At 49.6% G+C, this 23610-nt stretch overlaps 1 protein-coding gene across 3 annotated transcripts in view; it reads left to right on the forward strand.

Annotated features, from left to right (window-relative positions):
* Positions 1–23610, forward strand: part of FAM120C (family with sequence similarity 120 member C) — a 434870-nt gene that overhangs the window by 270847 nt on the left and 140413 nt on the right. For all 3 annotated transcript variants that reach the window (XM_078664559.1, XM_078664560.1, XM_078664561.1), the window contains exon 10: positions 16642–16891. In XM_078664559.1, coding sequence (XP_078520685.1) covers positions 16642–16891 — 250 coding nt within the window. The remainder of the gene's footprint in view (positions 1–16641; positions 16892–23610) is intronic.

Consider the following 23610-nt stretch of genomic DNA (forward strand, 5'->3'; position numbering starts at 1 on the left):
CATATGTTAGGGTCTTATATGGAAATTCAACACACTAATCAGATATTAGTCAATTGTCAGGTTCTTTGGGGATTAGAGCCCATGCACTGTGGCCTGGCCAGCCTGGCCCAGTACACTCCAGACTGAAAACGTGTGTGTGTGGCTGTGTGTGTGTGGCTCTGTGTGTGTGTGTGGCTCTGTGTGTGTGTGTGGCTCTGAGTGTGTGTGTGGCTCTGAGTGTGTGTGTGGCTCTGTGTGTGTGTGTGTGTGTGTGTGTGGCTCTGTGTGTGGCTCTGTGTGTGTGTATGGCTCTGTGTGTGTGTGGCTCTGTGTGTGTGTGTGTGGCTCTGTGTGTATGTGGCTCTGTGTGTATGTGGCTCTGTGTGTGTGTGGCTCTGTGTGTGTGGCTGTGTGTGTGTGTGTGTGTGTGGCTGTGTGTGTGGGGGGGCTCTCTGTGTGTGTGGGGAGGGCTCTGTGTGTGTGTGTGGCTCTCTGTGTGTGTGTGTGTGGCTCTTTGTGTGTGGCTCTGTGTGTGTGTGTGTGTGGCTGTGTGTGTGTGTGTGGCTGTGTGTGTGTGTGTGGCTGTGTGTGTGTGTGGCTGTGTGTGTGTGTGTGTGGCTCTGTGGCTGTGTGTGTGTGTGGCTGTGTGTGTGTGTGGCTCGGTGTGTGTGTGTGGCGCTGTGTGTGTGGCGCTGTGTGTGTGGCGCTGTGTGTGTGTAGGGGGCAGTTCGGTGGGGTGGGGGGGCGGCAGTGGGATAATACGAATACAAATAACTCCGCCAAAAAATCCCATTTTCCAAAAAAAGGCATTGTTATGGACGGTAGATAATCCCCTGTCCAACAATGCGGCCATTGAATGGGTTCCTGCCTGGAGATCTAACCAGTATGTACTGGTAGTTCAGTTGATGTGGGAACAGCCTCCATTGCATAGTGGCGACTACACACATTGTGACTGCCAAAATAGCCTTTCCCCTCCCCTGGCGAGGGCTGATAGTTGAGATGTCCACCCTGGCAATAGTCCCCATTCATAGAGAACGGGCGGGGGGGGGCACCAGTCGTTCGAGACATGTGAAATGGGAAACTGCCCGCTTGCCCAAGGGAGACCTCATGGACTCACAGAACAGCCTTTTTCAGTCCCTGGTCCCGTGGGGGGGCTCAAACACCATTAAATTGAATCCATAGTTTGTGGAAATGGGTGCAGCAGTCCCTCCTATTCCATTGGAAACGGAGAGAGATCCTATCAGTGTGCTGGGATCCATGCAGACAACACTGCTGTGGACTCTATTTAATCTTTAGTCTTCAGAACTGCCAGTGGTGTGTAGGGTTCCCTGGGTACCAGTGAACCTGTGATCAAACACTGCAGCCATCTCCCATAAGTAATCAAGTTGATTTGTTTGTAGGCAGAGTTGGAGGGATTTTGCAAGGTACACAATAAAGGATTCACCCGCTGCTCTACTTTTCAGAAACATCTGCGCATTGTAGGTTTGCACATGTACCTTCTGCTCCCAGGCCTAAATATGGGCAGCTGTTCTCATGCCAAAAACAACCCTTCATTAGGCAACTTAGAATCTGCTAATAAGCCCACCAACACATGCCTGCTAACCCCAGGCCAAAATGCCTCAACTACACATTTTCCAAAAACGACAGGTGCTAAAGAACTTTTCAAGTTCTGTCTGTGATCATGTTGTTGGAATTTTCTGGCTGTGAGCACAAGGCCCAGCCATTGATAGGGGTAGTTTACCCTTTTTATTGATAGAATTATGGGATTGCTGTATTATAAGATGTTTGCCTTTTCTTACGTATTCTAAACCTTTCCGGTAATATGGGGATTGTTTTTTCTTCAAAATTTGACTTTTGCAAGACATTCTGGTTACGAAAAAATGTTGCTCCCATGCAAGCCACTGTGCCTTGACTTCACTGGGGTGGTAGTTTTCAGGCAGCAGTTGATGATTTGCTCGTCAGTTAGGCAGCATGTCCAGACTTCATGCTTCGCAAGACCGTGCTGGGGTTTCCATGAATGCTGTCACCCAGAGAGGTACTACACACCTTACATGGAGCTTCGGCTTATATGGAGCTTCGGCGGGGAAGGGCGGCATTTGGGGCTGCAGAGCCCTGCATTGGGAAAGGCGACAGACTTCGGTTTCTTCTTCATGAGCCATGTTGATGTCATGTGTTAGAATATAGTGGCGTGATCAAGCCTTGCAAAGTACCCTCTACAAAATGGTGGTCCGTTTAGGGATTGAGACCCGAGTTTTCCAATTCACGATGAAGTTTAGTCTCTTTCTGTGAAGATAAATTATGTTTGAATCGTATTTTCAGAAGGCATTCATAAGTGTGTGAATCACAATAGGTTCTCTCACCTTTTATATATATTTTTTACATACATGTCCCCTTTGCTTGTTAGGTTTTGCCTAGCGAAAGTTTTCGCGCAGGCGAAATCCTGTTGAGAACTGTAGGGTGCTTTGGGTCGGCCCTCGTCATTGATTGGCTGGCTCCGTAAACGGAGCCTTGCCATTGGACGAGGGGCCTGTCCGTCAATGCCGGACCAGACACGGGGGCGTTCCTGACATTCTTTGCCTTTTGCCGACGTCACGCGACGCCGGGAACGCCCCCGAGTCTGGTCCGGCATTGCCGGCACCTCCCTTGCTCTACTGTCATCACCACAACACTGCGCCCATTTTATCCCAAGCTAAACACTCGGAGAGGCGCAGTGACCGGGTCTTTGAAGGCCGCTCTCCCAATGAAAACAAGTTTTCTCTCCGAGTCAGCACGAGCAGGAAGACTAGCAGCGCGCCTCCCAGCTGGCCTCTCGCATCAGCATCCAGAGCTGCCCTGCGCGGTGTGTAGCTTCAGAGTGGAGCTTCAGAGTGGAGCTTCAGAGTGGAGCTTCAGAGTGGAGCTTCAGAGTGGAGCTTCAGAGTGGAGCTTCAGAGTGCAGAGTGGAGCTTCAGAGTGCAGATTCAGAGTGGAGCTTCAGAGTGCAGAGTGGAGCTTCAGAGTGCAGATTCAGAGTGGAGCTTCAGAGTGCAGAGTGGAGCTTCAGAGTGGAGCTTCAGAGTGGAGCTTCAGAGTGGAGCTTCAGAGTGGAGCTTCAGAGTGGAGCTTCAGAGTGGAGCTTCAGAGTGCAGAGTGGAGCTTCAGAGTGCAGATTCAGAGTGGAGCTTCAGAGTGCAGAGTGGAGCTTCAGAGTGCAGATTCAGAGTGGAGCTTCAGAGTGCAGAGTGGAGCTTCAGAGTGCAGATTCAGAGTGGAGCTTCAGAGTGCAGAGTGGAGCTTCAGAGTGGAGCTTCAGAGTGCAGAGTGGAGCTTCAGAGTGCAGAGTGGAGCTTCAGAGTGCAGAGTGGAGCTTCAGAGTGGAGCTTCAGAGTGGAGCTTCAGAGTGGAGCTTCAGAGTGGAGCTTCAGAGTGGAGCATCAGAGTGGAGCTTCAGAGTGGAGCTTCAGAGTGGAGCTTCAGAGTGGAGCTTCAGAGTGCAGAGTGGAGCTTCAGAGTGCAGAGTGGAGCTTCAGAGTGCAGAGTGGAGCTTCAGAGTGCAGAGTGGAGCTTCAGAGTGCAGAGTGGAGCTTCAGAGTGGAGCTTCAGAGTGGAGCTTCAGAGTGGAGCTTCAGAGTGGAGCTTCAGAGTGGAGCTTCAGAGTGGAGAGTGGAGCTTCAGAGTGGAGCTTCAGAGTGGAGCTTCAGAGTGGAGAGTGGAGCTTCAGAGTGGAGCTTCAGAGTGGAGCTTCAGAGTGGAGCTTCAGAGTGGAGCTTCAGAGTGCAGCTTCAGAGTGCAGCTTCAGAGTGGAGCTTCAGAGTGCAGAGTGGAGCTTCAGAGTGCAGCTTCAGAGTGGAGCTTCAGAGTGCAGAGTGGAGCTTCAGAGTGCAGATTCAGAGTGGAGCTTCAGAGTGCAGAGTGGAGCTTCAGAGTGCAGAGTGGAGCTTCAGAGTGCAGATTCAGAGTGGAGCTTCAGAGTGCAGAGTGGAGCTTCAGAGTGGAGCTTCAGAGTGCAGAGTGGAGCTTCAGAGTGCAGAGTGGAGCTTCAGAGTGGAGCTTCAGAGTGGAGCTTCAGAGTGGAGCTTCAGAGTGGAGCTTCAGAGTGGAGCTTCAGAGTGGAGCTTCAGAGTGGAGCATCAGAGTGGAGCTTCAGAGTGGAGCTTCAGAGTGGAGCTTCAGAGTGGAGCTTCAGAGTGGAGCTTCAGAGTGGAGCTTCAGAGTGGAGCTTCAGAGTGGAGCTTCAGAGTGGAGCTTCAGAGTGGAGCTTCAGAGTGGAGCTTCAGAGTGGAGCTTCAGAGTGGAGCTTCAGAGTGGAGCTTCAGAGTGGAGCTTCAGAGTGGAGCTTCAGAGTGGAGCTTCAGAGTGGAGCTTCAGAGTGCAGAGTGGAGCTTCAGAGTGCAGAGTGGAGCTTCAGAGTGGAGCTTCAGAGTGGAGCTTCAGAGTGCAGCTTCAGAGTGCAGCTTCAGAGTGCAGCTTCAGAGTGGAGCTTCAGAGTGGAGCTTCAGAGTGGAGCTTCAGAGTGCAGAGTGGAGCTTCAGAGTGCAGATTCAGAGTGGAGCTTCAGAGTGCAGAGTGGAGCTTCAGAGTGCAGATTCAGAGTGGAGCTTCAGAGTGCAGAGTGGAGCTTCAGAGTGGAGCTTCAGAGTGCAGAGTGGAGCTTCAGAGTGGAGCTTCAGAGTGGAGCTTCAGAGTGGAGCTTCAGAGTGGAGCTTCAGAGTGGAGCTTCAGAGTGGAGCTTCAGAGTGGAGCATCAGAGTGGAGCTTCAGAGTGGAGCTTCAGAGTGGAGCTTCAGAGTGCAGAGTGGAGCTTCAGAGTGCAGAGTGGAGCTTCAGAGTTCAGAGTGGAGCTTCAGAGTGCAGAGTGGAGCTTCAGAGTGCAGATTCAGAGTGCAGAGTGGAGCTTCAGAGTGGAGCTTCAGAGTGGAGCTTCAGAGTGGAGCTTCAGAGTGGAGCTTCAGAGTGCAGAGTGGAGCTTCAGAGTGGAGCTTCAGAGTGGAGCTTCAGAGTGGAGCTTCAGAGTGGAGAGTGGAGCTTCAGAGTGGAGCTTCAGAGTGGAGCTTCAGAGTGGAGAGTGGAGCTTCAGAGTGGAGCTGCAGAGTGGAGCTTCAGAGTGGAGCTTCAGAGTGGAGCTTCAGAGTGGAGCTTCAGAGTGGAGCTTCAGAGTGGAGCTTCAGAGTGGAGCTTCAGAGTGCAGCTTCAGAGTGCAGCTTCAGAGTGCAGAGTGGAGCTTCAGAGTGCAGATTCAGAGTGGAGCTTCAGAGTGCAGAGTGGAGCTTCAGAGTGCAGAGTGGAGCTTCAGAGTGGAGCTTCAGAGTGCAGATTCAGAGTGGAGCTTCAGAGTGCAGAGTGGAGCTTCAGAGTGGAGCTTCAGAGTGCAGAGTGGAGCTTCAGAGTGGAGCTTCAGAGTGGAGCTTCAGAGTGGAGCTTCAGAGTGGAGCATCAGAGTGGAGCATCAGAGTGGAGCATCAGAGTGGAGCATCAGAGTGGAGCATCAGAGTGGAGCATCAGAGTGGAGCATCAGAGTGGAGCATCAGAGTGGAGCTTCAGAGTGGAGCTTCAGAGTGGAGCTTCAGAGTGGAGCTTCAGAGTGGAGCTTCAGAGTGGAGCTTCAGAGTGGAGCTTCAGAGTGGAGCTTCAGAGTGGAGCTTCAGAGTGGAGCTTCAGAGTGGAGCTTCAGAGTGGAGCTTCAGAGTGGAGCTTCAGAGTGGAGCTTCAGAGTGCAGAGTGGAGCTTCAGAGTGCAGAGTGGAGCTTCAGAGTGCAGATTCAGAGTGCAGAGTGGAGCTTCAGAGTGGAGCTTCAGAGTGGAGCTTCAGAGTGGAGCTTCAGAGTGGAGCTTCAGAGTGGAGCTTCAGAGTGGAGCTTCAGAGTGGAGCTTCAGAGTGGAGCTTCAGAGTGCAGCTCAGAGTGGAGCTTCAGAGTGGAGCTTCAGAGTGCAGAGTGGAGCTTCAGAGTGCAGATTCAGAGTGGAGCTTCAGAGTGCAGAGTGGAGCTTCAGAGTGCAGATTCAGAGTGGAGCTTCAGAGTGCAGAGTGGAGCTTCAGAGTGCAGAGTGGAGCTTCAGAGTGCAGATTCAGAGTGCAGAGTGGAGCTTCAGAGTGGAGCTTCAGAGTGGAGCTTCAGAGTGGAGCTTCAGAGTGGAGCTTCAGAGTGGAGCTTCAGAGTGGAGCTTCAGAGTGGAGCTTCAGAGTGGAGCTTCAGAGTGCAGCTCAGAGTGGAGCTTCAGAGTGGAGCTTCAGAGTGCAGAGTGGAGCTTCAGAGTGCAGATTCAGAGTGGAGCTTCAGAGTGCAGAGTGGAGCTTCAGAGTGCAGATTCAGAGTGGAGCTTCAGAGTGCAGAGTGGAGCTTCAGAGTGCAGATTCAGAGTGGAGCTTCAGAGTGCAGAGTGGAGCTTCAGAGTGGAGCTTCAGAGTGGAGCTTCAGAGTGGAGCTTCAGAGTGGAGCTTCAGAGTGCAGAGTGGAGCTTCAGAGTGGAGCTTCAGAGTGGAGCTTCAGAGTGGAGCTTCAGAGTGGAGCTTCAGAGTGGAGCTTCAGAGTGGAGCTTCAGAGTGGAGCTTCAGAGTGGAGCTTCAGAGTGCAGAGTGGAGCTTCAGAGTGCAGAGTGGAGCTTCAGAGTGCAGATTCAGAGTGCAGAGTGGAGCTTCAGAGTGGAGCTTCAGAGTGGAGCTTCAGAGTGGAGCTTCAGAGTGGAGCTTCAGAGTGGAGCTTCAGAGTGGAGCTTCAGAGTGCAGAGTGGAGCTTCAGAGTGGAGCTTCAGAGTGGAGCTTCAGAGTGGAGCTTCAGAGTGGAGCTTCAGAGTGGAGCTTCAGAGTGGAGCTTCAGAGTGCAGAGTGGAGCTTCAGAGTGGAGCTTCAGAGTGGAGCTTCAGAGTGGAGCTTCAGAGTGGAGCTTCAGAGTGGAGCTTCAGAGTGGAGAGTGGAGCTTCAGAGTGGAGCTTCAGAGTGGAGCTTCAGAGTGGAGCTTCAGAGTGGAGCTTCAGAGTGGAGCTTCAGAGTGGAGCTTCAGAGTGGAGCTTCAGAGTGGAGCTTCAGAGTGGAGCTTCAGAGTGCAGAGTGGAGCTTCAGAGTGCAGGATCAGAGTGGAGCTTCAGAGTGCAGAGTGGAGCTTCAGAGTGCAGATTCAGAGTGGAGCTTCAGAGTGCAGAGTGGAGCTTCAGAGTGGAGCTGCAGAGTGGAGCTTCAGAGTGGAGCTTCAGAGTGGAGCTTCAGAGTGGAGCTTCAGAGTGCAGCTTCAGAGTGCAGCTTCAGAGTGCAGAGTGGAGCTTCAGAGTGCAGATTCAGAGTGGAGCTTCAGAGTGCAGAGTGGAGCTTCAGAGTGCAGAGTGGAGCTTCAGAGTGGAGCTTCAGAGTGCAGATTCAGAGTGGAGCTTCAGAGTGCAGAGTGGAGCTTCAGAGTGGAGCTTCAGAGTGCAGAGTGGAGCTTCAGAGTGGAGCTTCAGAGTGGAGCTTCAGAGTGGAGCTTCAGAGTGGAGCATCAGAGTGGAGCATCAGAGTGGAGCATCAGAGTGGAGCATCAGAGTGGAGCATCAGAGTGGAGCATCAGAGTGGAGCATCAGAGTGGAGCTTCAGAGTGGAGCATCAGAGTGGAGCTTCAGAGTGGAGCTTCAGAGTGGAGCTTCAGAGTGGAGCTTCAGAGTGGAGCTTCAGAGTGGAGCTTCAGAGTGGAGCTTCAGAGTGGAGCTTCAGAGTGGAGCTTCAGAGTGGAGCTTCAGAGTGGAGCTTCAGAGTGGAGCTTCAGAGTGGAGCTTCAGAGTGCAGATTCAGAGTGCAGAGTGCAGATTCAGAGTGCAGAGTGGAGCTTCAGAGTGGAGCTTCAGAGTGGAGCTTCAGAGTGGAGCTTCAGAGTGGAGCTTCAGAGTGGAGCTTCAGAGTGGAGCTTCAGAGTGCAGCTCAGAGTGGAGCTTCAGAGTGGAGCTTCAGAGTGCAGAGTGGAGCTTCAGAGTGCAGATTCAGAGTGGAGCTTCAGAGTGCAGAGTGGAGCTTCAGAGTGCAGATTCAGAGTGGAGCTTCAGAGTGCAGAGTGGAGCTTCAGAGTGCAGAGTGGAGCTTCAGAGTGCAGATTCAGAGTGCAGAGTGGAGCTTCAGAGTGGAGCTTCAGAGTGGAGCTTCAGAGTGGAGCTTCAGAGTGGAGCTTCAGAGTGGAGCTTCAGAGTGGAGCTTCAGAGTGGAGCTTCAGAGTGGAGCTTCAGAGTGGAGCTTCAGAGTGGAGCTTCAGAGTGCAGCTCAGAGTGGAGCTTCAGAGTGGAGCTTCAGAGTGCAGAGTGGAGCTTCAGAGTGCAGATTCAGAGTGGAGCTTCAGAGTGCAGAGTGGAGCTTCAGAGTGCAGATTCAGAGTGGAGCTTCAGAGTGCAGAGTGGAGCTTCAGAGTGCAGATTCAGAGTGGAGCTTCAGAGTGCAGAGTGGAGCTTCAGAGTGGAGCTTCAGAGTGGAGCTTCAGAGTGGTGCTTCAGAGTGCAGAGTGGAGCTTCAGAGTGGAGCTTCAGAGTGGAGCTTCAGAGTGGAGCTTCAGAGTGGAGCTTCAGAGTGGAGCTTCAGAGTGGAGCTTCAGAGTGGAGCTTCAGAGTGGAGCTTCAGAGTGCAGAGTGGAGCTTCAGAGTGCAGAGTGGAGCTTCAGAGTGCAGATTCAGAGTGCAGAGTGGAGCTTCAGAGTGGAGCTTCAGAGTGGAGCTTCAGAGTGGAGCTTCAGAGTGGAGCTTCAGAGTGGAGCTTCAGAGTGGAGCTTCAGAGTGGAGCTTCAGAGTGCAGAGTGGAGCTTCAGAGTGGAGCTTCAGAGTGGAGCTTCAGAGTGGAGCTTCAGAGTGGAGCTTCAGAGTGGAGCTTCAGAGTGGAGCTTCAGAGTGGAGCTTCAGAGTGGAGCTTCAGAGTGGAGCTTCAGAGTGGAGCTTCAGAGTGGAGCTTCAGAGTGGAGCTTCAGAGTGGAGCTTCAGAGTGGAGCTTCAGAGTGGAGCTTCAGAGTGGAGCTTCAGAGTGGAGCTTCAGAGTGGAGCTTCAGAGTGGAGCTTCAGAGTGGAGCTTCAGAGTGGAGCTTCAGAGTGGAGCTTCAGAGTGCAGAGTGGAGCTTCAGAGTGCAGGATCAGAGTGGAGCTTCAGAGTGCAGAGTGGAGCTTCAGAGTGCAGATTCAGAGTGGAGCTTCAGAGTGCAGAGTGGAGCTTCAGAGTGCAGATTCAGAGTGGAGCTTCAGAGTGCAGAGTGGAGCTTCAGAGTGGAGCTTCAGAGTGCAGAGTGGAGCTTCAGAGTGCAGAGTGGAGCTTCAGAGTGGAGCTTCAGAGTGGAGCTTCAGAGTGGAGCTTCAGAGTGGAGCTTCAGAGTGGAGCTTCAGAGTGGAGCTTCAGAGTGGAGCTTCAGAGTGGAGCTTCAGAGTGGAGCATCAGAGTGGAGCTTCAGAGTGGAGCTTCAGAGTGGAGCTTCAGAGTGCAGAGTGGAGCTTCAGAGTGCAGAGTGGAGCTTCAGAGTGCAGAGTGGAGCTTCAGAGTGGAGCTTCAGAGTGCAGATTCAGAGTGCAGCTTCAGAGTGGAGCTTCAGAGTGGAGCTTCAGAGTGGAGCTTCAGAGTGGAGCTTCAGAGTGGAGCTTCAGAGTGGAGCTTCAGAGTGCAGAGTGGAGCTTCAGAGTGGAGCTTCAGAGTGGAGCTTCAGAGTGGAGCTTCAGAGTGCAGAGTGGAGCTTCAGAGTGGAGCTTCAGAGTGCAGAGTGGAGCTTCAGAGTGCAGATTCAGAGTGGAGCTTCAGAGTGGAGCTTCAGAGTGGAGCTTCAGAGTGGAGCTTCAGAGTGGAGCTTCAGAGTGGAGCTTCAGAGTGCAGCTTCAGAGTGGAGCTTCAGAGTGCAGAGTGGAGCTTCAGAGTGCAGATTCAGAGTGGAGCTTCAGAGTGCAGAGTGGAGCTTCAGAGTGCAGATTCAGAGTGGAGCTTCAGAGTGCAGAGTGGAGCTTCAGAGTGCAGATTCAGAGTGGAGCTTCAGAGTGCAGAGTGGAGCTTCAGAGTGGAGCTTCAGAGTGGAGCTTCAGAGTGCAGAGTGGAGCTTCAGAGTGGAGCTTCAGAGTGCAGAGTGGAGCTTCAGAGTGGAGCTTCAGAGTGCAGAGTGGAGCTTCAGAGTGCAGATTCAGAGTGGAGCTTCAGAGTGCAGAGTGGAGCTTCAGAGTGCAGATTCAGAGTGGAGCTTCAGAGTGCAGAGTGGAGCTTCAGAGTGGAGCTTCAGAGTGCAGAGTGGAGCTTCAGAGTGCAGAGTGGAGCTTCAGAGTGGAGCTTCAGAGTGGAGCTTCAGAGTGGAGCTTCAGAGTGGAGCTTCAGAGTGGAGCTTCAGAGTGGAGCTTCAGAGTGGAGCTTCAGAGTGGAGCTTCAGAGTGGAGCTTCAGAGTGCAGAGTGGAGCTTCAGAGTGCAGAGTGGAGCTTCAGAGTGCAGAGTGGAGCTTCAGAGTGCAGATTCAGAGTGCAGAATGGAGCTTCAGAGTGGAGCTTCAGAGTGGAGCTTCAGAGTGGAGCTTCAGAGTGGAGCTTCAGAGTGGAGCTTCAGAGTGGAGCTTCAGAGTGGAGCTTCAGAGTGGAGCTTCAGAGTGGAGCTTCAGAGTGGAGCTTCAGAGTGCAGAGTGGAGCTTCAGAGTGGAGCTTCAGAGTGGAGCTTCAGAGTGGAGCTTCAGAGTGCAGAGTGGAGCTTCAGAGTGGAGCTTCAGAGTGGAGCTTCAGAGTGGAGCTTCAGAGTGGAGCTTCAGAGTGCAGAGTGGAGCTTCAGAGTGCAGATTCAGAGTGGAGCTTCAGAGTGCAGATTCAGAGTGGAGCTTCAGAGTGCAGATTCAGAATGGAGCTTCAGAGTGCAGATTCAGAGTGGAGCTTCAGAGTGCAGATTCAGAGTGCAGAGTGGAGCTTCAGAGTGCAGATTCAGAGTGGAGCTTCAGAGTGCAGAGTGGAGCTTCAGAGTGCAGATTCAGAGTGGAGCTTCAGAGTGCAGAGTGGAGCTTCAGAGTGCAGATTCAGAGTGGAGCTTCAGAGTGCAGATTCAGAGTGGAGCTTCAGAGTGCAGAGTGGAGCTTCAGAGTGGAGCTTCAGAGTGCAGAGTGGAGCTTCAGAGTGGAGCTTCAGAGTGCAGAGTGGAGCTTCAGAGTGCAGAGTGGAGCTTCAGAGTGGAGCTTCAGAGTGGAGCTTCAGAGTGGAGCTTCAGAGTGGAGCTTCAGAGTGCAGATTCAGAGTGGAGCTTCAGAGTGGAGCTTCAGAGTGGAGCTTCAGAGTGCAGATTCAGAGTGCAGATTCAGAGTGGAGCTTCAGAGTGCAGATTCAGAGTGGAGCTTCAGAGTGCAGAGTGGAGCTTCAGAGTGCAGATTCAGAGTGGAGCTTCAGAGTGCAGAGTGGAGCTTCAGAGTGCAGAGTGGAGCTTCAGAGTGCAGATTCAGAGTGCAGAGTGGAGCTTCAGAGTGGAGCTTCAGAGTGGCGCTTCAGAGTGGAGCTTCAGAGTGGAGCTTCAGAGTGGAGCTTCAGAGTGCAGCTTCAGAGTGCAGAGTGGAGCTTCAGAGTGCAGCTTCAGAGTGCAGAGTGGAGCTTCAGAGTGCAGAGTGGAGCTTCAGAGTGCAGAGTGGAGCTTCAGAGTGCAGAGTGGAGCTTCAGAGTGCAGATTCAGAGTGCAGAGTGGAGCTTCAGAGTGGAGCTTCAGAGTGGAGCTTCAGAGTGGAGCTTCAGAGTGGAGCTTCAGAGTGGAGCTTCAGAGTGGAGCTTCAGAGTGGAGCTTCAGAGTGGAGCTTCAGAGTGGAGCTTCAGAGTGCAGAGTGGAGCTTCAGAGTGGAGCTTCAGAGTGGAGAGTGGAGCTTCAGAGTGGAGCTTCAGAGTGGAGCTTCAGAGTGGAGCTTCAGAGTGGAGCTTCAGAGTGGAGCTTCAGAGTGGAGCTTCAGAGTGGAGCTTCAGAGTGCAGCTTCAGAGTGGAGCTTCAGAGTGCAGAGTGGAGCTTCAGAGTGGAGCTTCAGAGTGGAGCTTCAGAGTGGAGCTTCAGAGTGCAGAGTGGAGCTTCAGAGTGCAGAGTGGAGCTTCAGAGTGCAGATTCAGAGTGGAGCTTCAGAGTGCAGAGTGGAGCTTCAGAGTGCAGATTCAGAGTGGAGCTTCAGAGTGCAGAGTGGAGCTTCAGAGTGCAGAGTGGAGCTTCAGAGTGCAGAGTGGAGCTTCAGAGTGCAGAGTGGAGCTTCAGAGTGCAGAGTGGAGCTTCAGAGTGCAGAGTGGAGCTTCAGAGTGGAGCTTCAGAGTGCAGAGTGGAGCTTCAGAGTGGAGCTTCAGAGTGGAGCTTCAGAGTGGAGCTTCAGAGTGGAGCTTCAGAGTGGAGCTTCAGAGTGCAGCTTCAGAGTGCAGAGTGGAGCTTCAGAGTGCAGCTTCAGAGTGCAGAGTGGAGCTTCAGAGTGCAGCTTCAGAGTGCAGAGTGGAGCTTCAGAGTGCAGAGTGGAGCTTCAGAGTGCAGAGTGGAGCTTCAGAGTGGAGCTTCAGAGTGCAGAGTGGAGCTTCAGAGTGGAGCTTCAGAGTGGAGCTTCAGAGTGTCAAGAGCAATGCCAATAGCTCTAACTTTAACAAAGGCAAAACCATTGCATTGTAAATGCTTGTTTTTGTTCTTGATATTTGCTCCTTGCAGTTAGATTTTCATTTGTTTTTCCTCTGGAATGATTTTCCGGGACTCTAATGCTTTCCCTGATTTTCTCTTGATGCTTAGCTAGGAGCACTGAACCCAGAACCTTTCACTGGAAGCCCATACTACCTGGAACTGGCGACTATCGAGAAATCATTCTGTAAAAGCCATTCCTAGTTCTTGCCTCCAAAATACCCAAGCAAAGATACTTAACATATTCTATGTGGAGACCAATGAATTGGTTCTTAACAGAGTGTTAGTAGGTGTTTTCTAAGATTGGAATCTTCCTCAAACAGACGAAGGTGACAGACCTACTCTACGTTTGTCTGAGGGGCATTGGGCCAAAGCATGACTCTAAGTCGTGCATCAAGTGTTCTTTGCATACGAAGGCCAACAGAGAAAAGGAGACTAAACTTTGTGTGGAACGCAAGAAGCAGGCTCAGTCTTCATCCAGGTCATCCTTGTCCAGTAGAGCTAAAGCGAAGTCTCCGCAACATCATTCAATTTTGACTTTGTTGGCCAACTCTGACTAGATGCAGGGTTTTGGGCTGATGTACCAGAGTTCATCAGACAGTTGTCGAATCTACAGCAGATTGGAGGTTCCCAGTTGATTCCAGCACCCACAGCGTTTTTTCCTTCTCCATGGACATGTCAGGCCTCCAGTCAGGTGTCTGTCAATGGTTCCTGCCGTTGATCTGGCTGACCCCGGCCAAAGTCCACCCATCCCACCAGTGGTACTGGGCTGCACCTCCACCGTTTTGCATGTGTTATCACAGGAATACTTAAGCGCCCCCACCATCAAGACAACATCCGTTCCCTTTTTTCTGTGCATTTGATGCAGTCGTGAGCGCTTCAGAGGTGTTTTTTCAGGCGGTACAGCAGCGGGAAGAATGAGAGAAGTCTCCAAATGGTTCTCCTCTCCCTTCAGGTTCCTCTTCGTAGCCAGCATTGGTCGAAACATGGGCTCCTTTGGAGGCAGCACCACAGTGATTTCCACAGCCACTGCCACCTCCAGTGACCAGCGCACAACTCACCTAGTATGGATCTGGAACTGTACCTGAACCCCTTTTTTTCCTGGTGCATTTCATCTTGTCGTGTAGACTACTGCTGGTGGGTCTGCCAATGGCTTAATCTGCATCTTTCATGCCCCGAAGATGGTGCAGTTGGTCCTAATGGCTTTATTGGTGGTGCCGACTTAGCCTTGCAACACCAGTCCCAGTCGAGGCGTTGATGCCGACATCGGAACCAGATCCCACAACTTCACTGCCTTTAGGGTTGATTCAGAGGTCTGGAATAGAGATCTAGCGCCTCCTGGTAGAGACGTTATATAGCGATTAAAACTACTCTTAATAACACCTCTTTGGCATGGATTCAGAGCCGAATGAGGCTGGGGACCTTTATGATGCCACTGAGGGTTACCTAGAGCTTGCGGAGGCCAATGGACTTCACACTTTGCCCTAACTGGAATTTTTTACCCTCCAGGCCCTCTCCTCCTATGGGGTACCTCCTATAATGCTTTCATTGGGAAGGTGTCAAGTTTCAATGGAGTTACACTATATTGCTCAGAACATGGGTATCAATTAGCACATAAAAACAAATGGTTCTGTGGAAGCAAATTCGCTAGTGTGCATACATTTACCCAATAGCTGTATATGCAGGGCATAAATTACCATAGATAAAATACACAAAAACAATAAAGTAAACACAGGTCTGTTTAACTTAGTCTTTCATATATTCAAATGATTAAGTAAATTGATTCACATCAGTGTACAAGAACAATGCTTCATAAGTGCAAAGTGAAACTGCTCGTGCAGCGCATCAAGTAAAATGTAACTGTGCAAGTAAACAAAAAACACATTCAAATTAACAATAAAAAATCGTAACAAAATAATAATCAGCCTGTCCACGTCATTTTGGTTTCAGTCTCGTATGAGAGGACAAAGGTTATCTCTTCTCTGACTACCACAGTACAGTCAATTTAAGTAAATCGTTGACGTTTCGACCCTCCAATAACCTAATTACTAAGCAACGTCTATATGGTTCTTCATCAGGACTGATTACGGAGCAACCTGAGTGTTAAAATATATCTATTAAGACCTCGTGTATTTTTGCGAGAATGAATTCAGCATTTCTATATTCTGAGGTGTGGCTCAAATGGAGTCGTATTGCGCGTTGAATAGCACTTTATGAAGAGTCCGGGCAAGCATCAGTTCAGTGGCAGGAAAAAAACTGGCCTCTATGGCCACTTGAGACGTCTGAAATGTGAGTCCTGCAAAGGGAGTGACTCCTGAAAATCGCCATAGAACAAGACAATCTAGAATAGTTCATGAACAAAACAGGTCTCATGCAAAAAAAGAACCATAGCAACTTAGATGAACAGTCACCTGATGCTTAGAACAGCACTTGTTACATTAGTGGTTCGTCGTATTCTGTTTCATATGAATCTAGGAAATGGAATAGTGAAAGAAATGACTACTAGTCGGGGATGTGTAAGGCGTCCACATGGAGATCAGCCTATACCTCTGGCACGATTGCTTGGACTCTCTCCCGAACGTTCTTGCCTGCGGGATAAGTTCAGTACTCTGACTGCCTTTAAGTTTGGGTTAGCTTGCTACTCCTTTGGGTGTTTTATTAATATCTCAGCGAATCCCATGGGGAAGCAGGGAAGGTTCCTACCGTGTAATCCTAATTCTTCGCCCTTTGTGTAGACTTTCTGAATTCATAAAAGCCTCTTCCACCTCCCTGCTTCTGAGCAGGTGACTGCATTATACATCGGTATCTATCCCGTGCTTCGCCCTTCTGTACATGATGGGATAGTGCAATCTTCCTTGCTTCTCAAAGGAGCAGGGTTGTACATTGTTTTTCATTGGACCACCATTTTCTGCTTTTTTGTTTTGTAATATAAACTGTTACGGGTGATGTTTTTAACCAGATATACCAATAATTTATTTTCGTGCAGTTGTTTAAAAAAAAAGGATAATGCCACTTTCTGGCATTTTTTTTTGCTTGTACACATGTTCCGGAATTTCACACATGCCCATGATGAGGGGCTGGGTTAAGAATAACTTCACCTTGTTTGTGTCTCTTTTTCTCCTTTACGTTCGCCTTTCATTATTTCAACAGTTTGTTTCTTCTGAAGAAATGGAGCTGGTGCTCAATTGAGAATACAATATTTCATGACTGTAAGACTAGGTTTTACTCCAGTTTTTCACACAAATTGCAAGTGGGTAAAAGCTGCAAAATAGGAACTATTGACCAGCACTTAGATAATTGGTGAAACAAATGTTTGCTCCCCTCTGTTATAAAGCTGAAAAGTGGGTGATTTTAAAATTTTGTCAAACTTATTTTAATTAAGGATTTTGGCAAAGTACATCATATTACATTACCATCGCGTTCTTCACATGAGTGATGTTAAAAAATATTACATAAATTGACAATGCGAAGAGTCATACAGAGCGCTAGGGTCAAACCCCTTTCCAAACTTAATAAAATGCACGGTTTTAACATTTTGTTTATTTTTGGGGCTTTCAAAAATGGGGTAGTTGGCATTGTTCGTTAATGTGGCTAACTGAATTTACTTTTTCAAACAAAAATTAAAAAATAAGTAGAAAAGGTTGCTTACTATAGGTGTGTGTTCATTATGTATAACAGAGTCTTAAAAATGGCGTTCTGGGATTATTGGGAAGAGATATTCTACTGTTTATAGATTCTGAGAGAATACCTATGACCGAGAATAAGGATTTCTGCTACTTAAATTTTCCTTCTTCATATTGTATTGTAAATAAGTAATGTTCATGCTGTTGTACTCAATAAATAGAATTTGGATTGTAACTAATCATATCTTAAAGATACAAAATGTTGCTTCCGTCGAAAATGTAATTCTTGTGTGTTCTTGGATCCCCCCTCATGGCAGAATTAATCTGTTTACCAATTTCAAGAAACACTCATGTTGGCTAACTAGGATTAGAACTTTGTCCCTTTGCTTGTAATAGTGTCACTTTCATGCTGCAAGTGTAGCTTTTGATTGCTGAACCTTTTATGTGTACCAGAGTGCATTTGTAGTGCTTTCGTCAAATACTAACACATTTCCTTGCGATTCTTGCAGTACCTCCGGTCATTGTCAAAGAATGGTCCGCCTATAAGGGAAAGTCTCCTCAAACCCCCGAACTGGTTTCTGCGCTTACCTTTAGGGAATGGACCTGTCCGAACCTCAAGAAACTCTGGCTTGGGAAGGCTGTGGAGGACAAGAACCGAAGGATGCGGGCATTTCTTGCCTGTATGAAGTCTGATACTCCGAGTATGCTGAATCCAGCCAACATACCCACACACCTGCTGCTCATGTGCTGCGTGCTCCGGTAAGTGAGATCATGACATGTGCTGAAGCTGGTCTGTTCTTGGATTTCCTGCAAGTCCTGCTCTTCCTTTTCACTTTTACATGAGGGAGCACTTGTCTTGGGGGCAGCCAGCTTTGCTTGAACCAAAAACAAAGCATATGCTATCCCTCTAACCTGGGTATAGCTTTATCTCTGTGCACTTTCACTGATCCCCACAAAGTTAAACAAACAAGTGCCTAGAATTCAAAGCTTGTTTCTGGGAGAAATGCCAAGCTTTTCTTGAAACCGTAGCACAAGCAGTCCATCCAAGAAACTGTATGAGATGCAAGAAAGGGACCCAACAGCACTATTAACATCACACAAATAAAAACACTTCAGATCAGTTTATCACAAAAAGTGTAATGTATAACACAGCAAAATTATGTTACCTGTCTGATGAGACTCAACCTTATGTTGCAGTCAGGAAATAGTAAAAAATGTTGGATGTTTTTTGTTTCTCAGTGTGGTATTCAACTCATTCATTGTTAATGCTCATGGTGTATCGGTTGTTGTGTGTGTTTGTTTCCTGCACACTTGCTGCTCTAAGCAGTGGTCAGTGAGTCATTTGCTTAGTTTGCATTCACTGAATGGAGTGTGTTTTTTGCCTGTTTTTTGTTGATTACATGGTTTGCATTTGTTGCTGGGGAACCAAGGTGTGTATGTACTGGCTGTTTTGGCGTTGCCAGTCTCAAGTGCTAATGTGGTGGTGAGGGCCTTTTCACAAATAAAAGTTTACATGGGAAGGAAAGAGAAAGCGCGAATGACCAAAGACTCACTGAAGAAATATTGTATGGTGTACTACAATAAATTCAACTTGTAAAAATGTATTTGGACCTCATATACACTGTACGTACACGGTCTATATACCATGCATCAATGAAGAAACCAAGCAATAATAAAAGCAAAGCGTTCCATAAACACTGGTAAAACACTGTTTCAGTTGTTTTTTTTATGGCGTGAAAATAAGTAACCACTAAAAAGCAGTTTTTTTGAGGTATTGAAATCCCTGTAAAACACTGAAAAACCACCAGAATTTACCAAAATTAAAAAAAAGTGAAAACAGGAAAGCCTACATGTGACATGCCTCGAACATATTTTTTGAGCCCCCTCTGTAAAAGGAAAACCAAAGGGGATGATGGACGGAGTGTTGAACAATGCAAGCACTCGCCCTCAGTCAACTGATCTGGGTTTAATCCATCATCATTCTTTAGCTGACTCCACCACCCCAGTTCAAACATGGCCATATGCAAATCAGTCTGACCCTGTGCCTCATGGGAACAGTCCAGCCAGAACTTCCAAGCCATGGCTTCCCTGGACCGGAAACAAGCATCCTGGGACCGTTTCTGGCTAATCAGCTGTCATCAGCCGAGCTAGCTTGAATCTAGTGGCAAAGTGAGCAAGGGGCCCATGTCTGGGCATACCCTGCCAACTTAGGGCAAACAAAGCAAAACCAAAGGGGATATGGCTGGGTCCAAACTGGAATGGCACGGTGAGCAAAAAAAACTATGGCTTTAGGCCCAGATCTCGGTACTGAGGTGAATGTATGACCTTGTTCTGCTTTCTGCCTATCAACAGTTCTTTTTGCATTTGTCACCCCGAGTGGGAGGGGTATGCTCAGACGGGAGTCCCGTGCTCTCCATGCCACTGGAATCAAGCTATCCTGGCTGATGAGGGCTGAAAGCCCAAAAAAGGGCCTAGGATGCTTGTTTCCAGTCTAGGGAGGACCTGGCCTGGCAGTGCGGGCTGGACTGTTCCCATTGGGCGCTGGGAACACTGATTTACATATGGCTGAGTCCAAACTGGAATGGCACGGTGAGCTAAAAAACGATGGATTTAGGACCAGATCTCTGTACTGTGGTGAATTTATGACATTGTTCTGCATTCTGTCCATCAATTGTTCTTTTTGTGTTTTTGGTACAAGGCACATTCTGCTCTAGAGCAGTTCAAGGAGACTAGTGCCACACCACTCTGCCTGGGCCACCTTGCTAGCCACATCAGCCCTGTTGCTCTTTTACAGCTTCGGCTGAGGTACCCCATACTGTCTGTCAAGCCAATCTCCACAAGGAGACCGGCAGTTTAGTGGTTGAGGCAGCGATACCCACCTCCCCCCTCTTTCAAAGTGAAGGAGCCGCCCAGTCCTCTGCCCCCCTTCAGCTCCACCTGCTAAACCCTTTCAGCATGCCCTTAGTGGAGCCCAGCCAGGATCAGACAATTCTTTCTGTGTTGGTTATAACATCAGACAGGCGGGTCCTGCAAATTGTTCAGACAGGATGAGCCCTACCCTGCATTCCACTCCACCGCACCTCCCACCATACCCTCAATTACTGATGGAAGACCATCTGTTTTGCCTCCAGAAGTGCAACACCTTTTGGTCAAAGGGGCTCTCGAGAGGGGACCCTTGCTAGAAGTAGGTTGTGTTTGTTGTTTCTGCTAGTTTCTGTTGTCCAAAAAGGACAGAGGCCTTTGTCCCATTTTAGACCTGCGGCCTCTCAATGCCTTCCTCTCGCAGCAACAAATCAAGATGCTTATACTAGCCAGGTCTTGGCTGCCTTCAACTCTGGAGACTGGGTGATGGCTTTATACATGCAGGATGCCAATTTCCATACACCCATTATGCAGGCCCGTAAGCGCAACTTGCGGTTCATGGTTTGCAAGAACATTTTCAGTTCAGTATACTCCAATTTGGTCTCGCCTGTGCCCCTCAAGTGGTGGTCGCAGCACACCTTCGGAGGTCAGGTGTTCCAGTCTTCCCCCTACCTCGACGACTGGCTGTTGAAGGAAGGCTTACCCCAGGCAGTAATTATTAAATTCTTATATAGCGCGCAGCTACCTAAAAGGTTTCCCAGCGCTGGAGAACATTGGTTGTTAACCTACTTGGGGTGCCTAGAATAGTCAAGTTTTCAACTGTTTGCGGAACGAGGTTAGAGAGTTACAGCCTCTAATTGACTATGGCAGTATGTTCCACAATTTGGGACCAATAAAGGAAAAGGATCACCCACCAATGCATGAACGTCATAATCTAGGCACTGAAAAGAGACTGGTTACTAGAGCGCAATGTAGGAGGGGGGAGGTAAGGCAATAATTTATCACCTTCAGATGACGGCAAACTTCCTATAATTTTGGGGGGTCACTATGAACGTGCCTAAGTCAAACCGAAGTCAGATTGGTTTAGTGCCTTTCCCCTAAAAAAGAGAGTCCAGTACATTTAGGCTATGATTCTGGATTTCACTGAAGTTGACTCCGCGGCTTCTGGGGCTGAAGGACTCCTGCATCATGCTGGTGAAGGACACCAGGCGGAATGTGCCGGCTTTGAAGACTCCGTGGGCACGGTATCAAGGGGACCTTTCTGACCAAGTTCAGATTTCGTAGGAGACTGCAAAAGATCTACAGCGATGGTTGATCAACTGCAATTGAATCAAAGTTAGGCCCCTTTCAGTGACTGATTCATTGTTTCTCAGTTGCAGTGGCCATCTGGGAGAGGTGAAGATCAGTCATCTGGTCCCCAGCAGAGTCCCGGCTCCATATCGACCTTCCAGAGCTGAGACACATCGACTTAGCGTTTAAAGCCTTCCTTCTGTCCTTCAAGGAGAGTATGGTACAGTTGTTATCGGACAACACCCCCATGTTCTACTGCAACAAATAGGGCTAGGTGGAGTCTTGTACCCTGTGCCAGGAGATGCTGCATCTCTGAAATGGTGGGGCCAACAAGGCATTTTCCTGATGGTGAACCACCTGGCCGGTTTCTTGAATACTAGGGCGGATGAGCTCGGCCATCAGCACCTATAGGTAACACCTGGAGTTGGCGCATGGTCTCATTTGCAAGTGGGGAGAACCTTGGCTTGATCTGTTTGTCACCGCAGAGAACGCACAATATCAGCACTTCTGCATGTTGGAGTTTCCTAGGCGTCTCTCAATTGGAGGTGCGTTCCACCTCAAGTGGACTCCTTTATGCCTTTCTGCTGATACCACTCGTCGCCTGAGTTTTCAAGAAGATCAGGACTTACCGGTACCAAGTTTTCCTCATGGCCTTAGATTAGGCTCAGAGCGTGTGGTACCCTGACCTCTTGAGTTTGAGCATCTGTCCTCCGATTAGACTGCCCCTCCAGGATGATCTGCTGTCCTAGAAATAGCACAGGGTTCTGCAACCGGGACTTTGCAATCTCCACCTTCCTGCTTGGAGATTGAGCGGCGACAGCTGTACACCTTAGACCTTCCTCCAAAGGTGGTTGATGTCATGTTGGCAGCCAGCATAAGTTGACAAGAACTGTATACGTTGTGAGAAAGTGCCATCTTTCTTGCATGGTATGCCCCCACTTTTTGCTGAATTGCTGATGTGCTTTGACTGAGTGTGCCCTGGTCTCCTGCCAACCAGGTGCCCAGGGCTTGTGTTCCTTCCCAAAAACTGTGTTGAAACTAAAACCCAATTGGCATCTCTGGCCACCTGTCAGACCCTGGTAAATGGTGCCCTGGGTACCCAGGGCATGGTGACCAGAGAAGACCCCTAAGGACTGCAGCACTTTTTGTGCCACCCTTGTTGGCCCTGTACCCTGACACCCACATACTGCCTTTGCAGGCTGAGTGGCTAGGTGCAGAACTAAACAGTCGACATGGCACACATCCCTGTGTGCCATGCCCACAAGCTCACTGCCCTGGCATCCATCAGTCACCCCTCTAGCTGGGTGCCATATGCCAGTGCTGTGGGCACAGGTGCATGAGCCCTGTGCCCCTACAGTACCCAGGGCCATTCCTGGGCACTGTAAGTGCAGTGATGCCATTAAGAGTATATGGTGCTGGGAGATTGTCATTACGAACTCCACAGCACCATGATGGCTTCACTGAAGACTAAGAAATTTGATATCAAACTTCTCAGCACATTAAACCTGCTCTGATGCCAGTGTGGGATTTGATGTAAAATGCAGAACAGAGGGCATCTTAGAGATGCCCCCTGAAACCTAACCAACTCCCAGTGTCCTGACTGCGTGGCTACCGAGGCTGCCACCACCATACTGGTTTCTGGACCCCTGGGTCGAGAGCCTGCCGCTCTCGGGGGCCTGAAACAATGTACATCCTGCGACGAGGTGCCAAGCCTCCTACCCCAAGATGGGCAGGGGGAAGCTTCAAAGGCATGCCCCCTTGGTGAGCTCCTCCAGGCCACTTGCTGTACTCAGCAAGTGGCCCCCACCGGTTCTGACCCCCACTCTGGCGGGAAGAACGGCGGGAAACCCTAAGTGAGGAAAGGGGGTGTGCCAGCCTATGCCTACTCCACCCCTCAGGTGGGAGAGGCAAGGTGAAGTACAACTCCGGGCTCCGGCCATCTTGAAGATGGGGAGCCCTGCCCAATCAGAGATAGGCTCCTGCTCACACAGGAGAGGACCAGGCTAGGGGGTGTACTCACCACAGGACAGGGACCCATTGGTCCCTGCCTTTGCCCTACTTGTAACGCCCCTATATTTAGTATTTAGGGGCACCCTGAACCTCCTTTCCTCAGATCCAGATTGCAACAAGAACAAGAAACGACTTGATGTCCAGCTGCTAACAAAAGGACAACACCCACTGACTTGGACCCAGAACCCTACAGGCCTGTCCATCCCGAACCTAATCCTGCGAAACTCCGGCGTCTCCTGAGAACAGCAACTTCGAAAACCCCGGAGGACCTGCCTGCCTTGAACCTTCCAAAAGACTGGGACTCCCACGAGCAGTGGTTCTGCTCAAACAGCAATACCCCTGGTGCCAGCCAGGAACCGCGAATCCAGCCCACTCTGCACCCGCCGAGCCCGGCCTGTGCCCGAGTGATCCAAGACCACGAGGATGTCCCCCTAGCCACTGTTACCCAGAGTCCAGTGCCCAAAGACCCTCCTCGATGAACCAGACAACGCCTGCAGTCTCAGAACCAGGGACCCCTCCATCAGCGACCAGCTGAGGGTAAGATTTCCTGACATTAAAAGACACCCCGGCACACTGTGGCCCCCTGTGCCTCCCTTTGGGGTACCTACCTCTTCGCCAAGATCCCAACTTACCTCTCGAAGTGGTGGTTGCACCTGAAGAATCTCTGTCCCTGAGTCTGCAACCTTTGTTCAATTTTTTTTCTCATTGATTAACATTGAGTGCCCGGCGGCTCAAAAGCACCCTGCACCCAGCCGCCCAAGTATCGCTGGAAGTGCAACAACTACTCTACTTTACCTCCCCACTTACCCTGAGTAAGTGACCAGACGCTCAGCTCATAGGATTGCATTGGGTCTACTCTCTCTGCACCCAGCTGCCCCTGTGCCGCTGAGGGTGTAACAAGTGTACCTTTCCGATCCTGGGAGACCCCTGAGTCTATGCCCAGAACCTTCACTCTACCAGTCGAGGACTTACCTAAATGCCGATAACTCAATTTTCTTCCATAGGTTAACATTGACTGGTTTTACTTTGAAATTCTTCCATGTGTGGAGTTTTGAAACTTTAAAATATTCACCTAAAATCAGCCAAATAACGAATTCCGAATTACTCACCTGTGATCAGGAGAGAAGCCAGGGCTGTACCTTTCAGCCCAGTACTGAACCGAAAAAGTAAATAGAACTGTACTTACCGGTAACTTGAATTTCCTCCCATAGGATAACATTGCTTGGTTTTCACTGAAAAGTTTCGAAGTGTCAACTTTGAAAATACATTTATGTTCTTTAAAATGTACTACTGTAGCCAAAACACTTTTACTTAAC

Source organism: Lissotriton helveticus, chromosome 10 (assembly GCF_964261635.1).
Source record: "Lissotriton helveticus chromosome 10, aLisHel1.1, whole genome shotgun sequence".
NCBI lineage: Eukaryota > Metazoa > Chordata > Amphibia > Caudata > Salamandridae > Lissotriton > Lissotriton helveticus.